Source organism: Symphodus melops (genome assembly GCF_947650265.1).
Source record: "Symphodus melops genome assembly, chromosome: 9".
Lineage (NCBI taxonomy): Eukaryota > Metazoa > Chordata > Actinopteri > Labriformes > Labridae > Symphodus > Symphodus melops.
The window spans coordinates 15985539-16002049 of record NC_136699.1 but is presented as its reverse complement, the minus strand read 5'-3'; the positions used below and the strand labels follow the sequence as shown (position 1 = coordinate 16002049).

General features: G+C 39.0%; 2 protein-coding genes across 3 annotated transcripts; one reads left to right on the top strand and one right to left on the bottom strand.

Annotated features, from left to right (window-relative positions):
- Positions 1 to 717: 717 nt before the first annotated feature.
- Positions 718 to 15072, top strand: irg1l (immunoresponsive gene 1, like). Of its 2 annotated transcripts, XM_079353115.1 has the most exons (8): positions 718 to 873; positions 1052 to 1130; positions 10975 to 11133; positions 11611 to 11665; positions 11781 to 11968; positions 12310 to 12402; positions 12804 to 13009; positions 13545 to 15072. In XM_079353115.1, the coding sequence occupies exons 3-8, from the start codon at positions 11116 to 11118 to the stop codon at positions 14470 to 14472; spliced, it is 1488 nt and encodes a 495-aa protein (XP_079209241.1). In that variant the 5' UTR covers positions 718 to 873; positions 1052 to 1130; positions 10975 to 11115; the 3' UTR covers positions 14473 to 15072. The 2 variants fall into 2 exon arrangements, with proteins under 2 accessions (XP_079209241.1, XP_079209242.1); XM_079353116.1 differs by lacking the exons at positions 718 to 873; positions 1052 to 1130 and adding an exon at positions 6695 to 6805.
- Positions 5793 to 9381, bottom strand: LOC306829897 (uncharacterized protein). The gene is made up of 9 exons (XM_079353112.1): positions 8129 to 9381; positions 7905 to 7997; positions 7707 to 7811; positions 7471 to 7580; positions 7189 to 7377; positions 6897 to 7059; positions 6622 to 6787; positions 6327 to 6421; positions 5793 to 6234 (listed from the first exon to the last, which is right to left on the bottom strand). Exons 1-9 carry the CDS (start codon positions 9267 to 9269, stop codon positions 6149 to 6151), a joined length of 2148 nt encoding a protein of 715 aa, XP_079209238.1. The 5' UTR covers positions 9270 to 9381; the 3' UTR covers positions 5793 to 6148.
- Positions 15073 to 16511: the final 1439 nt, after the last annotated feature.

Below are 16511 nucleotides of genomic sequence, written 5' to 3'. Positions count from 1 at the left end.
TTGTTTCATATGTAAACTGGTCTTGGTGTTTTTTCAGTTTTTTTGTCACACTAAAGTTGCAATTCTTTTTTTCTAAACACAAGTACATTCTTAAAGATGGAGGAGCTTTAATCAAAGGATGTGTTTGAAAGTGTTTCAGCGTACATGCAGCTGTGTGTATGGTTAGGGTTAGGAGGTGTGGTAGTGGGGTAGTTTGGAGGCTTATCGATAGAGGAATGACATATTTGGGGAGCAGCACCAGAGTAAATTAGCACAGATGAGAGGCTGGAGCTGGCCAGAGACACACACACATGCACGCACACACACATATCATCGTTATCATCGTCAGGAACACACAGAAGAAAGTTAAAGTTCTTATTAAAACACACACACAAACAGAACGAACCAACCGGGCCAAACGGGAAGTTTGCAATAATTTAAACATTTCTGACATTCATCCCTTCGGGTGTTCTCTTTTCATGCTTTTCATATATATATATATATATGAAACACCATGCAATTTCTTGATATAAGATTTGTGTGTGTGAGAGCAAAATTAAAAAGTCTATACCCCAACGTGATTTGCTGTGTGCATATGTTGGGCTGAACACAGGGGGGCTTGAACATAATTTCATCTATGAAAGGGGGGCCTAAAGCAAAACCTGCTTTTGTGATTTCATCAACTCTATCAATTTCATTTATCTTTTTTAAAGGCATATTGACTATGACACTGTTAAAAATACTTCTGTGGATAAGACATTTTTAACAGCACCTTCCAGAGCCCGCAGATCCCCCTAGGAAAGCCTTTGGTCAAGCTGAACGGAGTGGGTAGAGGAGCAGATGTCTGTCCGCATGTATCGGCCCGCAAGGCCTCGTCCGTCAAGCAGATTGCAGGTGAAAATGTTGAAGGAATCATGGTTAATTTAAGAGATACGCAGCTGTTAATTTATCTGATCGTAAAGTCATTTTCTCGTCTTTTACGTCGTCAAATACAAGTGAGTTTCCCTAATAATCAGTGGTGCCTTATCTGCATCCATCAAATGATTGAAACTCATCATTCTCTCATTTTCAGCGTGGAGAAACAGGTGCAGGACCGACCCATGTCCCTGTGGATCTCCTCCATCAAACAGCTGGAGCCGGTGGTTACGGAGGTAGGTCTCTGCAAATGTATCACATAATCAACAGTTTCTACACTTATTGTTATCAGTATTCATCATGTTGATAAGTTGTAAGGTGAAGGATTGGAAATAACATGTTTTAGTAATGGCCCCAAAGTCTGCCTCAGTGTGTATATGAATTTCAAGCTGAGGTGAACTTTGCACTGAAGGTGAATCAGAGGGTCGTCTGGACTCATATGCTCAATGAAGAGAAAACATACAAAGTTTATCATAATGACTGAGTCAAATGAAAGGAGGTCACTCACACACGTAGAGAACAGGTGGGTGCAGCTGTATTAGATAATCAACAGTTATGTACAGTTCTTTCAAATGCCTTCCATTGACAGTTTTAAAGAAACAAACACACATTGTTTCCTGCTACTATGACACATGCTTTTGAGATTCACATTGCTGTCTATTCTTAAAATGCGTCCTGGCTCTTTCTGACTTCTTTTGTGGACATGTGCCATCAGGTTACATTAAGATGTGATCATAAGTGTGACTAGACAATCTGCTCTTTCATTTGCAATCTGGTTCCTTATACGTTTCCCTCCTTGGTTATCTTGTTGTCTCCATGCCAACAATAATATCTTTGTGACAGGGCTTTGACACGCCTGACTTCAGGACAGTCATTTATGATGAGTACCGTAATTCATAAACAACCGAATGCCTCTATAAAGGCCCAGTTAAAGCTTGATCAGGATCATTGATAATTGTATATGTTTTTCTAAACCATCCTCATTTGTACTGTGAATGTGAAATGAACAATAAACATACTTAAAATAAATGTGATAGGATAATTCACATGTCACCACTTCAGAACACTGTTTAGTATTACACGTTTATTTAATTTAAAGTATGACACTAAATATATCTGCTTTCAGTCAACATATTATTTAAATGATCACCCTTGTCTTAATGAAACCTGTGAAGATGTTCAATCAATTATGTTTGGACTGAACTGCTGACCAATCCTCTCTTAATGGACACACTGAAATCTGTTTTTACAAACCACATGTCTGATCATTCAACACAAGATCCGAGGATTTCTCTGTCACAGGAGGGTGACTGTTGAGCTTCAATTAAGCTCTGTTTAATTCTTACTGTGATCAATAAGTGTGTATCATGCAAACTAGGTGAACAGTAAATATAATTGATTGGTTTCATGATGGCTCCATAGCATGAATTTCAAGGTGAGGAACATTTAACTCAAGTGAGATTGAAGGTAAAGCGTTGTGTCTGAGCTCCTCAGAGGCTAAGGCAGCCAGAAACATGCTCATTGAGGAGATTTGAGTAGAAATTCAATTTGTATCACTTTAAGTGACTCCGATTAGAGATGGAGTGAAGATTTAGTCACTTATACAGAGATAAGAGTTATGAAACTGAGAATGTGCTTTTCAATCATTGACTTCGTTCTGAAAACACTTCCTGCTCCTTCCACTTGATCTTTTTCCCTGTCCTTGTTCCTGTAGATTAAACTCAAGGAGAAATCGTTTTGTAATCACAATAACTATTATCTTAACAGGAACAAGTCTAAAGATACAGCCGAACTCCGGGAGCCTTTTTTCCAAACACTTGTTGTGGGCTGACAGTTAACTGTCGTCTTTATCCGTCAATTGTTCCTGTTTAAAGTCTAAAAATGTGTTTTATTTATGCTTTCTCTTTAATTGGTACCCATTAGCCTTCTATGTTGATTTAATTAATATCTGTATCTATCATCAGCACCTTCATTTGCTCTTAAATATAGAATTTAATTGGATGTAAATGTGAAACTGTTGGTGGGACCTCCACCTACAATTAAAAGGAATAGCCTAGCTGGAAAAGAAATGGCATACAAATTGAATTTCCACTCAAATCTCCTCAATGAGCATATTTCTGGCTGCCTTCGTCAGCCTCTGAAGGTGAATCAGGGGGTCGTCTGGACTAATATGCACAATGAAGAGAAAACATACAAAATTTATCATAATGACTGAGTCAAATGAAAGATGGATGGAGGGTTAGGGTCACTCACACACGTAACTGAGAACGTGATGCCAAAATGAATACATTCATTAGAGACGTGTATAACTCTTTCAAATGCCTTCCATTGACGGTTTTAAAGAAACAAACACACATTGTTTCCTGCTACTATGACACATGCTTTTGATATTCACGTTGCTGTCTATTCTTAAAATGCGTCCTGGCTCTTTCTGACCTCCGGGGCTCAGATCACAGGTATTTATGTGGACATGTGCCATCAGGTTACATTAAGATGTGATCATAAGTGTGACGAGACAATCTGCTCTTTCATTTGGAAACTGTTTCCTGATGTGTTTCAGGGCTTTGACCCCCCTGACTTCAGGACAGTCATTTATGACAATTTATTTTCTTTATGAGTCATTTATCAACAATTGAATGCCTCTTTAAAGTCCAATATAACGGTTGAACAGGTTCATTCATAATTTGTCTTTTATATCTGTTATTTGTTAAAAGAATAAAGAACTTCATCATATATTTCTTCTAGATATGTATATCATTTCGTAAAAACAGCTATTCTGATTTTAATATGAATAGGACAAGGTCATGGACATTTCAGCATAAATCCAAATGATTTAAAGGGAAGTCTGTGGGGTTAATCTTTATTCCTCTTTGAGCAAGTTTCAGAAAAGGATCTTAGGAATTAAAATTCGTACTTTTTGGAAAAAAAATGTAGTCCAAGCTATCGAGAGCCATGTGGGACAGATAGTTGGTCTTCTTTTCATGATACATTTCTTTGTCTTCATAAAAAAGTATGAGGCAATTACAGTGGATAGTGCTTTGTTTGCAAACCTCCCATCAAGTTTACAAAGTTCAGAGAACAAAGAGATGTAGGCGATGAAACATTACCTGCAGCGCCGTGTAACTCCACCTCTTCCAGAAAAGGTCCTGGAAAAAGAATCAAAGGTGTATGATAGTATGTCCTGACTCATTCTATTACTGTCGAGGAAACTAAACAGCAAATGAATAACCCTTTATTGCACAACAACATCGCGTCAATGAAACTAAGAACAAAGAACAATTAAACACTAAGCAATGTTCATAACTAATAGACCTATTATTCAACAGTAATTGGCCTTTAATGTGAAGCTTTTTTATGATTGCCATGGTGACCTATTGTGTATCTAAAGCACTGAACAGAGGGTGAAACTTTCATCGAAGAGCTAGATGCATAATTCCAGGAAAATGTCGAGAGAGAGAGAGAGAGAGAGAGAGAGAGAGACAGAGAGAGAGAGAGAGAGAGAGAGAGAGAGAGAGAGAGAGAGAGAGAGAGAGAGAGAGATAGATAGATAGATAGATAGATAGATAGATAGATAGATAGATAGATAGATAGATAGATAGATAGATAGATAGATAGATAGATAGATAGATAGATAGATAGATAGATAGATAGATAGATAGATAGATAGATAGATAGATAGATAGATAGATAGATACTTTATTGATCCCGAGGGAAATTCAAGGCATCCAGTTGCAGTACAGACCTTTACAGACCTGTAAACAGTTAAGGAGCCTCAGAAACAAAGTGCTGACCTTCTAGAAGTTTGTGCTGTTTGTGCATGTACAGTGGTGTTTGAGGTGGAGGTGGTGCCAGAGGTGTGAGAACAGACATTAAACAGTCGTGAGGTTGAGGTTGAGTCATTAAAGTGCCCAGAAAATAAAGGAGCAATGATTAGCATTAAGTATCTAAGTATAGTGAGTCTCAGTACAAGTCTGAGGTTTTGTATGTGTGAAATTAATAAGATTTGGAATACAAAACGTTATTTGACATTTATAAGTATATTGCTCCTTAACTGAGTTTTAAAAAAGGCCTGAAAATGTTGCGTCCTTTTTAAAATACTTACTATTTGAAGAATTTCTGTTCTCCACACCCACAATAAAACATCAAAAAAGAGAAGAAACCTGCTGATTCTAACCTCTCCTAGCATTACTTGAACTTTTATTTACATATTAATGAAGAAAGCTTCATTATTTATTGAGTCCAAATGATGGAACAACATTAAGGTCAACACACAGTACGTTTGTAAAGACAAAGCCAATTTTTCAACATGTTAATTTATATTGTATTTGTAAAGTTAGTAAAAATGACTGTCAATGAAATTCTCTTCAATCAGGCTGCCCAAATAAGTCTCTAAAGACTCTTCAGCTGAACTAGGAGAAGAGATCAAGCTATAAGAACTTCTTTAAAGTGGGTCCCTGTGAAATTGAGAATAGAATTAAAAATCCTTTGAGTCTTATAAAGCTCTTGATGGTCTGGGACCATAAGCTGCTAAAGGACTCACACTGTATTGTTGCATTACCCCTGTAGAACTACACTCCCAGAATAGTTCCCTGCACACAATGATCAGTTCATTACAGGTAACAGCAGTTCTCCAAGAAGTATAGCTTCACACATCCTTAACTGCACATACGTACGTATATTCATTAAAGTATTTTTATATTTACTGCTACAAATCATATCAATGCATGTCTTTAACTGACAGAGCATTTCTATACCTATGAACTGGTATTCCCTTTTAGGAAACAAATGTTAAACAACATCTGTTAATTGTTTATTTTCATTTTTATTATTTTCCAACAGCTAATGAACAGTGAGTTTAAAATACATTTGGTACATCCTTTGGGTAAAAAATAAATAAATCAGAAATTCAGGTCGACATACTATCTCTGGTTTATTTACATGTGTTTAAACACCAAATGAAATAATGAACAATAATAGATAATTCCAGGAGGATATTCAAATATTCTTTTCTAGAAAATTCTAATTCTATTCTCATATACAGTAAAAAACAAACAAACAAACAAGAAAGTTCATACAGTTGATTATGTTTGCCTGAATGATAGAGCTAAGCAGATAAGTTACACTTGAGAAGACATCCACAATTTTTACAACCAGCTACTCTCTACCTCTTTGCTTTGTCTTTCTCATATTGTTCAAAGAGCTTCTGTGAGATTTTTCATAGGAAAGGGAGGAGCTGTAAAAGCTTTTTATTTTTTTAAGGCATAGTGGCTTTCACTCTGTCAAAGATCTGTCGCACTTTTACTGCAGGGACACAGCCTTCTCTCACAATGGTGATGGTCCCTGTGGAAAGAAGATGACAAACTTGAGAAACAATTAACCTTTTAAAATGTACAAAAAAGAGAAGATTTGTAATGAATAGTGTGGTATTCTACCTTCATCAATCTTCAGGCAGTTGACCACAGTGGAAGCAACAACTTCATTTGAGTCTCCATCACACAGAACACCCTGGATCTTGTGTCCCAGTCGACTGTGGCAAAAAAGAAAGTGTATTAGTAAATGTTTGTGTAGTTGCCACAATTTAAAATGCTGCTTGTGTTTAAAAAAATATCACTGTTATTCAAATCATTCTGCTGCACTGTGAGAGTTTGTAAATCTCTCTGTTGCTTGATTCACTTTGTGGTAGTACGTATGAGAAGGTTACGAGTTGTTTTTTTTTAAGGCACCCACCTGATGACCATGCTGTGGTGGGTGCTGTCCGGCTCTCCGCTGGGATTCGCTGAGGTAATAGCAAGGGGTCCGGTGATGTCGCACAGGTGGCCAGTCACGGTGTGGTCAGGGACACGGATCATGATGCTATCACTGGTGCCTACTCTGTCATAAGCTGGTCCAACTCCTACACAACATGAATCAGGTGGTCACTACTAATAACTGATAATTAATTCAAATAGAATGAAATACTTGTAAAAAGTTATTCAGCATTTACACAGTTGAGAAAAGTTTACCCAGTCTGAAGAGCCAGTCTCCTTTACTGACAATGCAGCTGATGCCTCCTGGATAAACATTCCTCATAAACTCCCACAGCAGCGGACTAAAGGGAGGCTTGGCTGCCACCAGCTGCTCCACATTAGAGATGCAAATACAGATGGGCTTCTCTGCTGGTCTGTCCTGGATCATTTAATAGATAGCAGGTTGATGACTTTCATATCACATACATAATTGTGAAAGTAGATTTAATTATTTATGCCCTTTTATGTTTTACAATAACATCATGTTCTAGATTACTTTATTTCTTACTTTAATGTTGTAGATTTTTTCGATAGCTTGAGGATTCTTGCAGGAGGCAGCAAGCGCATACACAGTGTCAGTTGGAATACCACACACGCCTCCCTCTTCCAGGAGGCCGGCAATCTTCAAAAGACTGCTAGTGAGTCGAGAGTTAGCCACAGGACAGGGAAGTTCTGCAGCTAAAACCTGCTTCTCCTCCTGAGAAAGGTCACAGAGAGAGGAAAGTTATTAAAATAATAATAATAATAATAACAGATGAATATAGAAATTGGTACAAAAGTGCAAGGTTACCTTGATTAGTGGAGGACCAATAGGCAGCAGTCTCTGGGAGAAGATGCAGTTCAGCAGTGAAGCCAGAGCTCCATATATACAAATGATTGAAAATAGTGCAAGCATGGCCACTGTGAAAAAGAGATTTTAAGAATTTGATACATGATAAATTGAAAGGTCAAAAATATCATTTTAATTTACAATTAGTCAGAATTTAGATTCAATAAATGAAAATGTGGCGCATTGTATAAACCTACTCTCTAGTTCATATGGTAGTCGTTGCAGTGTAGAAAGCAGGAAACACACCAGGACCACCTCCATCACTGCTGTTACAAACAGCAAAACCAGGTTCCTATAGGCAGCTGACACAAGGAAGAAGAACAGAAGAGGTTCACAAAATGATTGACCAGATTGATGATTGATGATTATTCAGTTAAAAATATGCTCTATCTTACCAATCAGCACAAGGAAAGCATTAATGACCAGCAGAGCGACGGCTCCTGCTGTAAAAGCATAGGCTGTCTCTGGGGAATGTTGAAGCAGGTCGCCTAAAAGATAAAAACTCTGATTAGATTTTTGTGTATTTTATTCTGCAAAAGTGTCAGTTTAAAAAGATTAATATGAACATACCAGAATTACAACTTCTCAAATAAACAAATAAACAAAAATAAATAAATACCTGCAAACCTAAACCAGGTCCAGGTTGCCCATACAGCCACATAGATTGATGAGATGACTGAACCAAAGCGTCCCCTTCCTGTGAGCTGCAGCCGGCTGACATAGACTTGCATGATGGCTCCAGAGATGAGGACCCAGGGTACGGTCAGATGGAGAAAAGTGGGATTACTACTCGCTGAACTTGCATGAAGAGCTGATAGAGCTGCAACCCCATTTAAAGTGTAGAACAAGGCATCTGAATCCTGGTCTTTTGGGACCTTGAGGTCACTCGTCTTGACTTTGATGCAACCCAATGACTTCTTGAACCGGTCAGCGGAGACAGGCTGTGGTCCTACAGGGATCAGAGACTTCTCTGCTATGGTGTTGATAAGACGGGAGAAGGTACCATACAGGGAGGCTGCAGTGAACAAAGAGGAAGCTACGCCAAAGAAGATATAGTATCCCTTGAGGGGGATCTGGGGGATTGTTGAGACTGTGAGCAGGACAAACAGCATGTTGTGGATCAGCTCAAGGACATCTGTGGTCAAACTTCCCACACAAAGCACCAAACCTGCCATCACAAAGAACCAATTTCCCACCATTGTTTCCCTCCCTGAGACTACTTTGCTGTCCGTGTCAAGCAGAACAGATATCACAAACTCTTCCCAAGCCTTGATCAGCCAGTATGTGGCATGTAGGCCAAATTTAGTAATGTGGTAGCAGTCTTGGCGTAAATTAGCATAGTAGCTGGAGAACAGCTGAGCAACTGAGATGATTGAGACCCATGCAGCACCCACACCAAAAGACTTCATGTACCCGAAGCTGTAGAAAGCAAAAATGAATGCGGAAACAGTGTCACAGAAGAAACCCAAAGCCATGGGCTCGGCATATTTGGTGTTTTTCTTCTTCTCCTGGCCAGTGCTCTTTGCACTAGCTGAACTGGTGGTCCCAAGCAGGAGAACGTTAAAGAGGGGGGTACCGAAGCCTTTGAGGATAAGACGTTGAGTCAGACCTTTTAGGAGCAGTGCAGCTGAACCATAGATGGCAAAAAACAAAATCAGCAACTCCAAAACACCAGAAACCACAAGAGCCCAGGAGCTGGATACCAGGCTCACTGCTTCAAAAACCAAGGTGAAAGTGATGGCACCAAATACAAAAGGCATAATGTAGTTGACAGTGGCAGAGCAGAACGCAAGGACAAATGAAAGGAGGATATATGGGACCAGACCGGCGATGGCAGACTCTTCAATAGACTGGCTTAAATAGCTAACAGGAATCTCGGTGGTGGCATTAGAAGACATGTTGAACATGGTGTCATTTGACAGGGACAAATTGTTAAAAGTCATTGATGATACTGTTGGAGTTTTTGGAAATGCACCAAAGTAGATTCTGGTGGCTCCGTAACTGCCCCAAAGAGCAGCGTAGCCAATGAAGGCGGTTCCACTCAGGTGATCGTATTTTCTAAAGGAGAGCAGTCCAGCCACCAGTTGACAAATGCCACCAATCAGGATGAGATGAACACCTATTGGATCAGAAATATAATTCAAATTATTAAAAAAATATGTAAATGTATTATTTTGCTGATTTTTGGGTACAATTTTACCTGCAAGGATGTTCTCTACTCCTACTGGTGCGTTGCCAGTATGTGCTGTATGGAAGTTTTGCAGAAGAACGAGGAACGCACTGATCCCATTGGATAACATACCCAATACTCCTGGTTCTCCATAGAAACTGGCTGGGAAACCATCTGGTGTTGACATTATGTCTTTTGTGTCAAACTTCAATTTCACTAAAACAAATAAACAAATCACTCAAACAATCGATCCATAAGCTTTTAAACCTCTAATTTTTCATTTAATCTCATAGTAACACCCATCTAAAAAAACAATGAAGTGGGAATATATCATGAATTGTAATAATGTATGTGTCAAAGTAGAGGTAAACTATAGGTCACTTTGTTTCGAACACGTTATATAGACAAAGCAGAAAACTACAATTTTACTTTCTTAAAACCTCAGAAAGTTGCAGAAAAAAATGTTTATTTTCTCCCTTATTGTAGAGTGTTGTTCAACATGAACAACCAAAAACTGAAAGCAAATGCCAAATGAACTTTAATATCAATCAAATATATTCAGGTTATTTTCTGTTTCAATTTCCCTGAACATTTACAGTAAACTGAGAGTCTGTGGGCCTGCCCAGTCATTAGTGGGCTGGCCATCTGTAGCTGAGTAATCGTCCAGAGAGAGACAAAGAGAGGCTGTTTTTAACTTTGCTGCTGTGACTGGAATATTTAAGCTTAAGTGAATATTTTAAAAACAATATTCACTGATTCAACTCCAAAAGACAGATACTGTTCTTCATTTTCATAGATATTATCAGGTTTGGCATTTGAGAATTTTCTTTTAATCTTAGGAAAAAGTCTAACTTTTTTCTTTAGTTATAGAGCAACTTTAGAGTCTTTGAACATGTGAAAATAAATTATTCACAACTACTTTATTTTGTTACAATGGACACATAATAAAGTATTATTGCTAACTAATAACAAACTTAATAAGTCTTACCTGGGGAAGTTGCTCTTACAGGTGAACTGTTGTTCTAAAGCAGGGTTAAAGCTTTGATATAAATAAGGCTTGAGTAGATGTTGTAGGTGGAGTTGTAAAAAAAATTCCCCCATCTAGTCTTTGTACCTGCAACCTGAGAGGTGAATTTTCTTCTCCTCACCTTATACAATATAGAGCGACTCCTCCTCTTCTGAGGATGGTGATGTAGTTTATGACAGTGTACACAATTACCATCATGGAAATTCCTCCACTTCATCTGATACATTTTTTTGTTGAGGTTATTTTTGTGTTTCCCTGTTCCTCCCAGGTTGGCATCATCAGCCTTTATGAGTCCTGGGCTATATAAAGCAAGTGAACTCTTACCTGAAAAGTATCAGCATCCATCAGAAGCTGTTGACTGCATAAACCCAGAAGAAAGAAAAAAGAGGAGAAGCAAGAGATTGAAGCCATGATCTCCAAACTACAGGTAAACATTTAAGTTTCTGTTTTTTTTAGTTAAAATTATAATGTTAATGAAAACAATACTAAATGATATGAATGGACATACATCTTCCTTATTTTCTTTTAACACAAGTAAATAGCTTTTTATGCCTAAACTCTTTTGAAAAAAAAAAGACTAAACTATAATATAGTGTGCGCCACGTCTGGTTTTTGTCAGTTAATGGTGGGGGATAATAAAGCACCCTCTTGTCTTAGCTGATATTAGGCACATGGCACACACTGTACACCTGTTAGAGCACCTCCTCAGCAGCACAAACGCTCTGTCAAAAGAAGTACAGAGAAGATTTAATGAGACATGACGCTGACAACTCAAGGAAGTATAGCACTGTGTGGTTTATAAACCTGAAGAGGATTTGTGATTAAAAAACTAATATGTAGTAATGTAATATAGAACACTGTGTTTATTAACAGTTTTAAACACATTCTGCTTTTTATCCTGCAGAAATCCATCAGACCAGTATTTGCTCTCAGGGGTCTGCACAAGTCTGCAGTAGAAGGTAAACTTAACTTTTCAACGTAACTTAATCATTTTTTCATAACAAAGGAGACATGTTTCTCTCTGCTGAAGATTTCTTCATTAATCACTCCTCACTTTCTCTTTCCCCCCTGCAGTTGTAAAGCGTCCAGCCCCAGAGGAGACAGTCACAGCCAGCTTTGGGAGGTTCATCAGTGAAGTGAAGCCTCAGCACCTGTCCTCTCTGGTTCTCCACCGCAGCAAAAGGATGGTGCTGGACAGCATTGGAGTTGGCCTGCTTGGCAGCACAACAGAGGTGTTTGAGCTGGCCCTGCAGCACTGCCAGGTGAGGCGCAAGGAGAGAAAAAAACTCTGTAAAGGTCTAATCTGATATGAGGCAATTAGACCGATGAAAGCGGCTGTTTGACCTTACATAAACTCATGAGTCAACAGCTGTATTCAAAGTGATGAGATAGAGGAAAAATCGGATTATTTTAATTCAAAGTTTCATCATAAAGAGCCTTACTTGGGAACAGGCTTGTTTTTATTTGTTTGGTAGCCGTCTCAAAATATTTGTCTTTTGAGAGTGAAAAAATTTATTTTAACAAAAAAATAAAATAAGGCTGCATGTAAACCGTCATCTGACAAGGGCTTGTGTTTACCTCTCTCTTTCTTGGTCCCTTCCAGCACATGTACGCTCCTGATGACATCAGCACTGTGTATGGACGCAGGGGTACGAGGCTCTCTCCGACACTGGCAGCTTTTGTTAACGGAGTGGCGGTGAGTTTGTTTTGGTGGAAAAGATTGTTCATGATAGTCCCCATTACACCTGACAATTAGAAATGTAGTACAGTCCTTAGTACAGTCTAGGCAGTTGATTGCACAGGAGACATGGATGAAAATAGTGAAATGACCTCACATTAATCTTCCAAAGACACATTCAGCAATAAGTCTGCAAACATTGTTTGACTCATTTTTTGCAAGCTGCTTTTTTCAGCCTGGTATATAAAAAGGGACAGGGGAATTTTCCATGTTGCAAAGATGTTCCTGTTTTATTTAATGAGGCATGAAGGACATGTTCTTACTGGATTCATGAAAATCTATTAAATATTAAGTGAAATATGTGTTAGTCTCTACAAGTTGATTGTTGAAAATGTGTTGTTTTTTTTGTAATTCTGCAGACTCACTCCATGGACTTTGATGATACATGGCACCCTGCTACTCACCCCTCAGGAGCCGTCCTTCCTGCTGTGTTAGCACTAAGCGACATGATGCCTCCTAACAGCAAACCTAGTGGTTTGGACTTCCTGCTGGCATTCAATGTCGGCATTGAGATCCAGGGCCGACTGATGAGGTTCTCTAATGAGGCCCAGAACATCCCAAAAAGGTGAGCACCCATAGTGTCAATAATTGGCTTTGAATGTTGCTGTAGGTTTTATACACTTAACTGCATCGCATCAAGTTATAACTTGATTGTTACAATTATTTTCAATAAATACAACTAGTGTCCACTTGGGTCTAAGGAAACCAATGTGTGAGCCTGATGATCTCTACAGTAGTTTACAGGGAGGCTGCTGCCTTACTATGCAGCAGCTTAGTGGTGTCAATGAGCTGTGAAAGGTGTGTTATTATGTTCATCACAGGGACAGCAGAGTCTCTGTGGATAGTGTTAGCCCTATTAGCAATGTGGCAATTAGCAATCACGCGGGTCTCCATTTGGCAAGTGTCTACACCAAGTAAAAAGGACAGACCACATTATTTGCTTGTTTATCTGATACTGAAATATCCAATAAAAAAGGCGTCTCTACATGTTATATAAAAGAGAGAGAGGAACAACTTCACACACAGGAGCCTTAGTTATTTGCATGCAGGACATTTTCCACAGCAACTGACCAAAGCCTCTCTGTTTCTTCAACCACCAGGTTTCACCCTCCCAGTGTGGTGGGGACCATGGGAAGTGCAGCTGCCTGTGCAAGCCTTCTTTCTTTGGATCCCTTTCAGTGCAGTCATGCACTGGCAATAGCTGCTTCTCTATCAGGCGCTCCAATGGCTAATGCTGCCACTCAGTCCAAACCCCTTCACATTGGGAATGCATCACGTTTAGGATTGGAGGCTGCTATTTTGGCCTCTAGAGGTCTTGAGGCAAGTCCTCTGGTCCTGGATGCTGTCTCTGGGGTTGCTGGCTTCAATGCTTTTTATGAAGACTATGAGCCACAGTCATTACAGTCCCCCAATAATGATGGCCATATGTTCCTATTAGAGGAGCAGGACATGGGCTTCAAGCGCTTCCCTGCCCATTTGGGGATGCACTGGGTGGCTGATGCTGCAGCCTCAGTCCATAAGCTTCTCGTTGGGTTTGGTCCTGGCACTATTTCTCCAGCTCAAGTCCAGGACATCCTGCTCAGAGTCCCCAAATCAAAGTACATCAACAGGCCTTTTCCTGACTCTGAGCATGAAGCACGCCACTCCTTCCAGTTCAATGCCTGCAGTGCGCTGCTGGATGGAGAGGTGACTGTTGAGTCCTTCACACCTTCTGCCATCAGTCGCCCTGACCTTCACGCTTTGCTGAGCCGTGTTCGCGTGGAGCATCCCCAAGACAACCAAGCTAACTTCAATTGCATGTACGGCGAAGTGCAAGTGACTCTTGTTGGTGGAGACGTTCTGAAGGGACGTTGTGACACCTTCTATGGTCACTGGCGTAACCCTCTGACCAATGAGAGCCTGAGGAAGAAGTTTAGAAACAACGCAGGTACGGTTCTTCCATCAGGGAAGGTAGAGAGGCTGATTGAAGAGGTGGAGGAACTGGACAGACTCAGGGACTGCAGGGCCCTTCTCTCACAGCTGCAATGAATCCAGACACACACCAAAACACAATAAATGTTCATTATTGTAAATGTTCAAACCATTATTGCAAATTTAAATACTGCATGCATTTAAGCTGGAAACATGTGCATGTAAAATGATGCAAGTAAAGGAAGAGATGTTAACATAAAAATAGCACGTATAGTAGTACACGAGAAGCTGCTATAGGACACTATACTGTAAAGAGATGTTTTTTTATGATGTGCAATTTCTGTACTGACAAGTACAGTAAAGCGTATGAGCAAATTAAGGAATGATTTAATGAATCTATTCTGCTGAATTGTTGTACTTATTTATTCTATTTGATTTAATTTCAAGAAGACACTGGGAATTGTAAAAGGATAGTCAGTGAAATAGGAAGGAAGGAAAATGAAGGACAACTAGTTCAATTTAAATTTGAGACATATTTAATGTTGTCAAAATCATGGACGTTATACTGTGTTTGCTCTGTTGCAGATAATGGATTGTTGAATGTGTTTAAAATTGTATTTATGTGTTTCTTAATGTGTTGTCCAAGACATGTTGTTACTCTTATGTACAAATTCTGATTGCACTTTTGGTTTGTTTGAATAAAAACTCTTAAAAACACTGTTTCTCCTCCTTGTATTTGAAATAACTGACCTCCTTTCCTGTAAGTTCTTAAACACACCTTAAAAAAAGCGCTGCTAGGTTTCCCAGGAGAAATGTTTTGTGAACAAGTGATGAATGAAATCCCAAGGAGAGGCACATTATTCTATAATTAGATTAATCTCTGCTGGTAACTCAGTGGATGTTTGCAGACAGGTTTCCATGAAGAACAAACATTGGTGTGTCCTTCAGTTCAGACAAGAACAACAAGTCCAGAGTATAAAAAGTTAAATAGTAACTGCAATGCCTACAAAGCTTCAATGAGATGCTTATGATCTCAAAGGTGTGGATTTGGAGAGGGGTCCACAAGAGTTGACAATTTGGATGTACTGCTGGGAAAAGGAAGCTCCTTTCCTCATTCCAGCCTGTGGTCCTTAAGTTAATGTTTGGTAAGAGTCTGCCCAGGAGGAAGGAGACAGCTGTCGGGAAACACAGGGGGCCTGTTTCATGCAACTGTTCTGTTTAGTGTAGCATCAGAAAACAGTCTGAGGTAGGACTGCGTTTGTTTTTCAATCGCAAAAAGAAGTGCATTTTATAATAACAGTGCATAAAGTTCATGAGAAAAAAAACATTTATTGAGCTGTCTGGGTCTCTCTGGAAAAAATGAAACAAAGTCAACAGGCAGCCCTGCAAAGTTTGGGATAAAACAATTTGACCTTTAAAAGTTATGATTAACTTCCATGGCCAGAGATTTAAATAAAGAAGAAGGTTCACACAAATATCTACAGGTCAGGTTGCAACTATGTAAGGTCTTCTGGATTACAAGAGTAGATGTGTGAGATTCCTGTTTGTGGCAATTGTTTATATGCCGCTAATTCAGAGTAACCTGGAGCACATCTAGATGTAAGCATTGTCAATTGATAAGAAAAAGTAGTTTTAGTGCAGCAAAGTGTTGATGATTGCTTTATATCAGTGAAGAAAGTTCTGGATGAATACAATGGATTAACATAAGTCAACATAAGTGTTGTGTTTTATCACATTAAGAGATAAACATTTTGGGGGTCTCATGAGAAAAATATTATTTTAAAGTTGTTACTTTGGTTCACATTTACCTATGTCATGAAACAAAGGCAAAGTATTTAGACAGTCTTTAAAATATACCAAAGGAATTACGCTGAAACTGCCTGATGCTGTTTTATCCAATAAACTCAATGTGGAAAGTTTAAAAAAAAATCTCTTTTAGACTTTAGGAACAGGAACTGTCGAGGAATATTATCTTGTGTGCACAAGTGAGGTAATGTTTATCCTCAAGTAAATCAATGCATTACTCTGCTGATGGGAACCTCACTGTGTTTCTATTCACTGTGGGCATGGCATGAACTGTGCAGCTCGTGTATATCTGAGATTGGCACAGAATTGAATATATTTGAGAAGCAGGCAGTCACTGATCACGGCCAAAA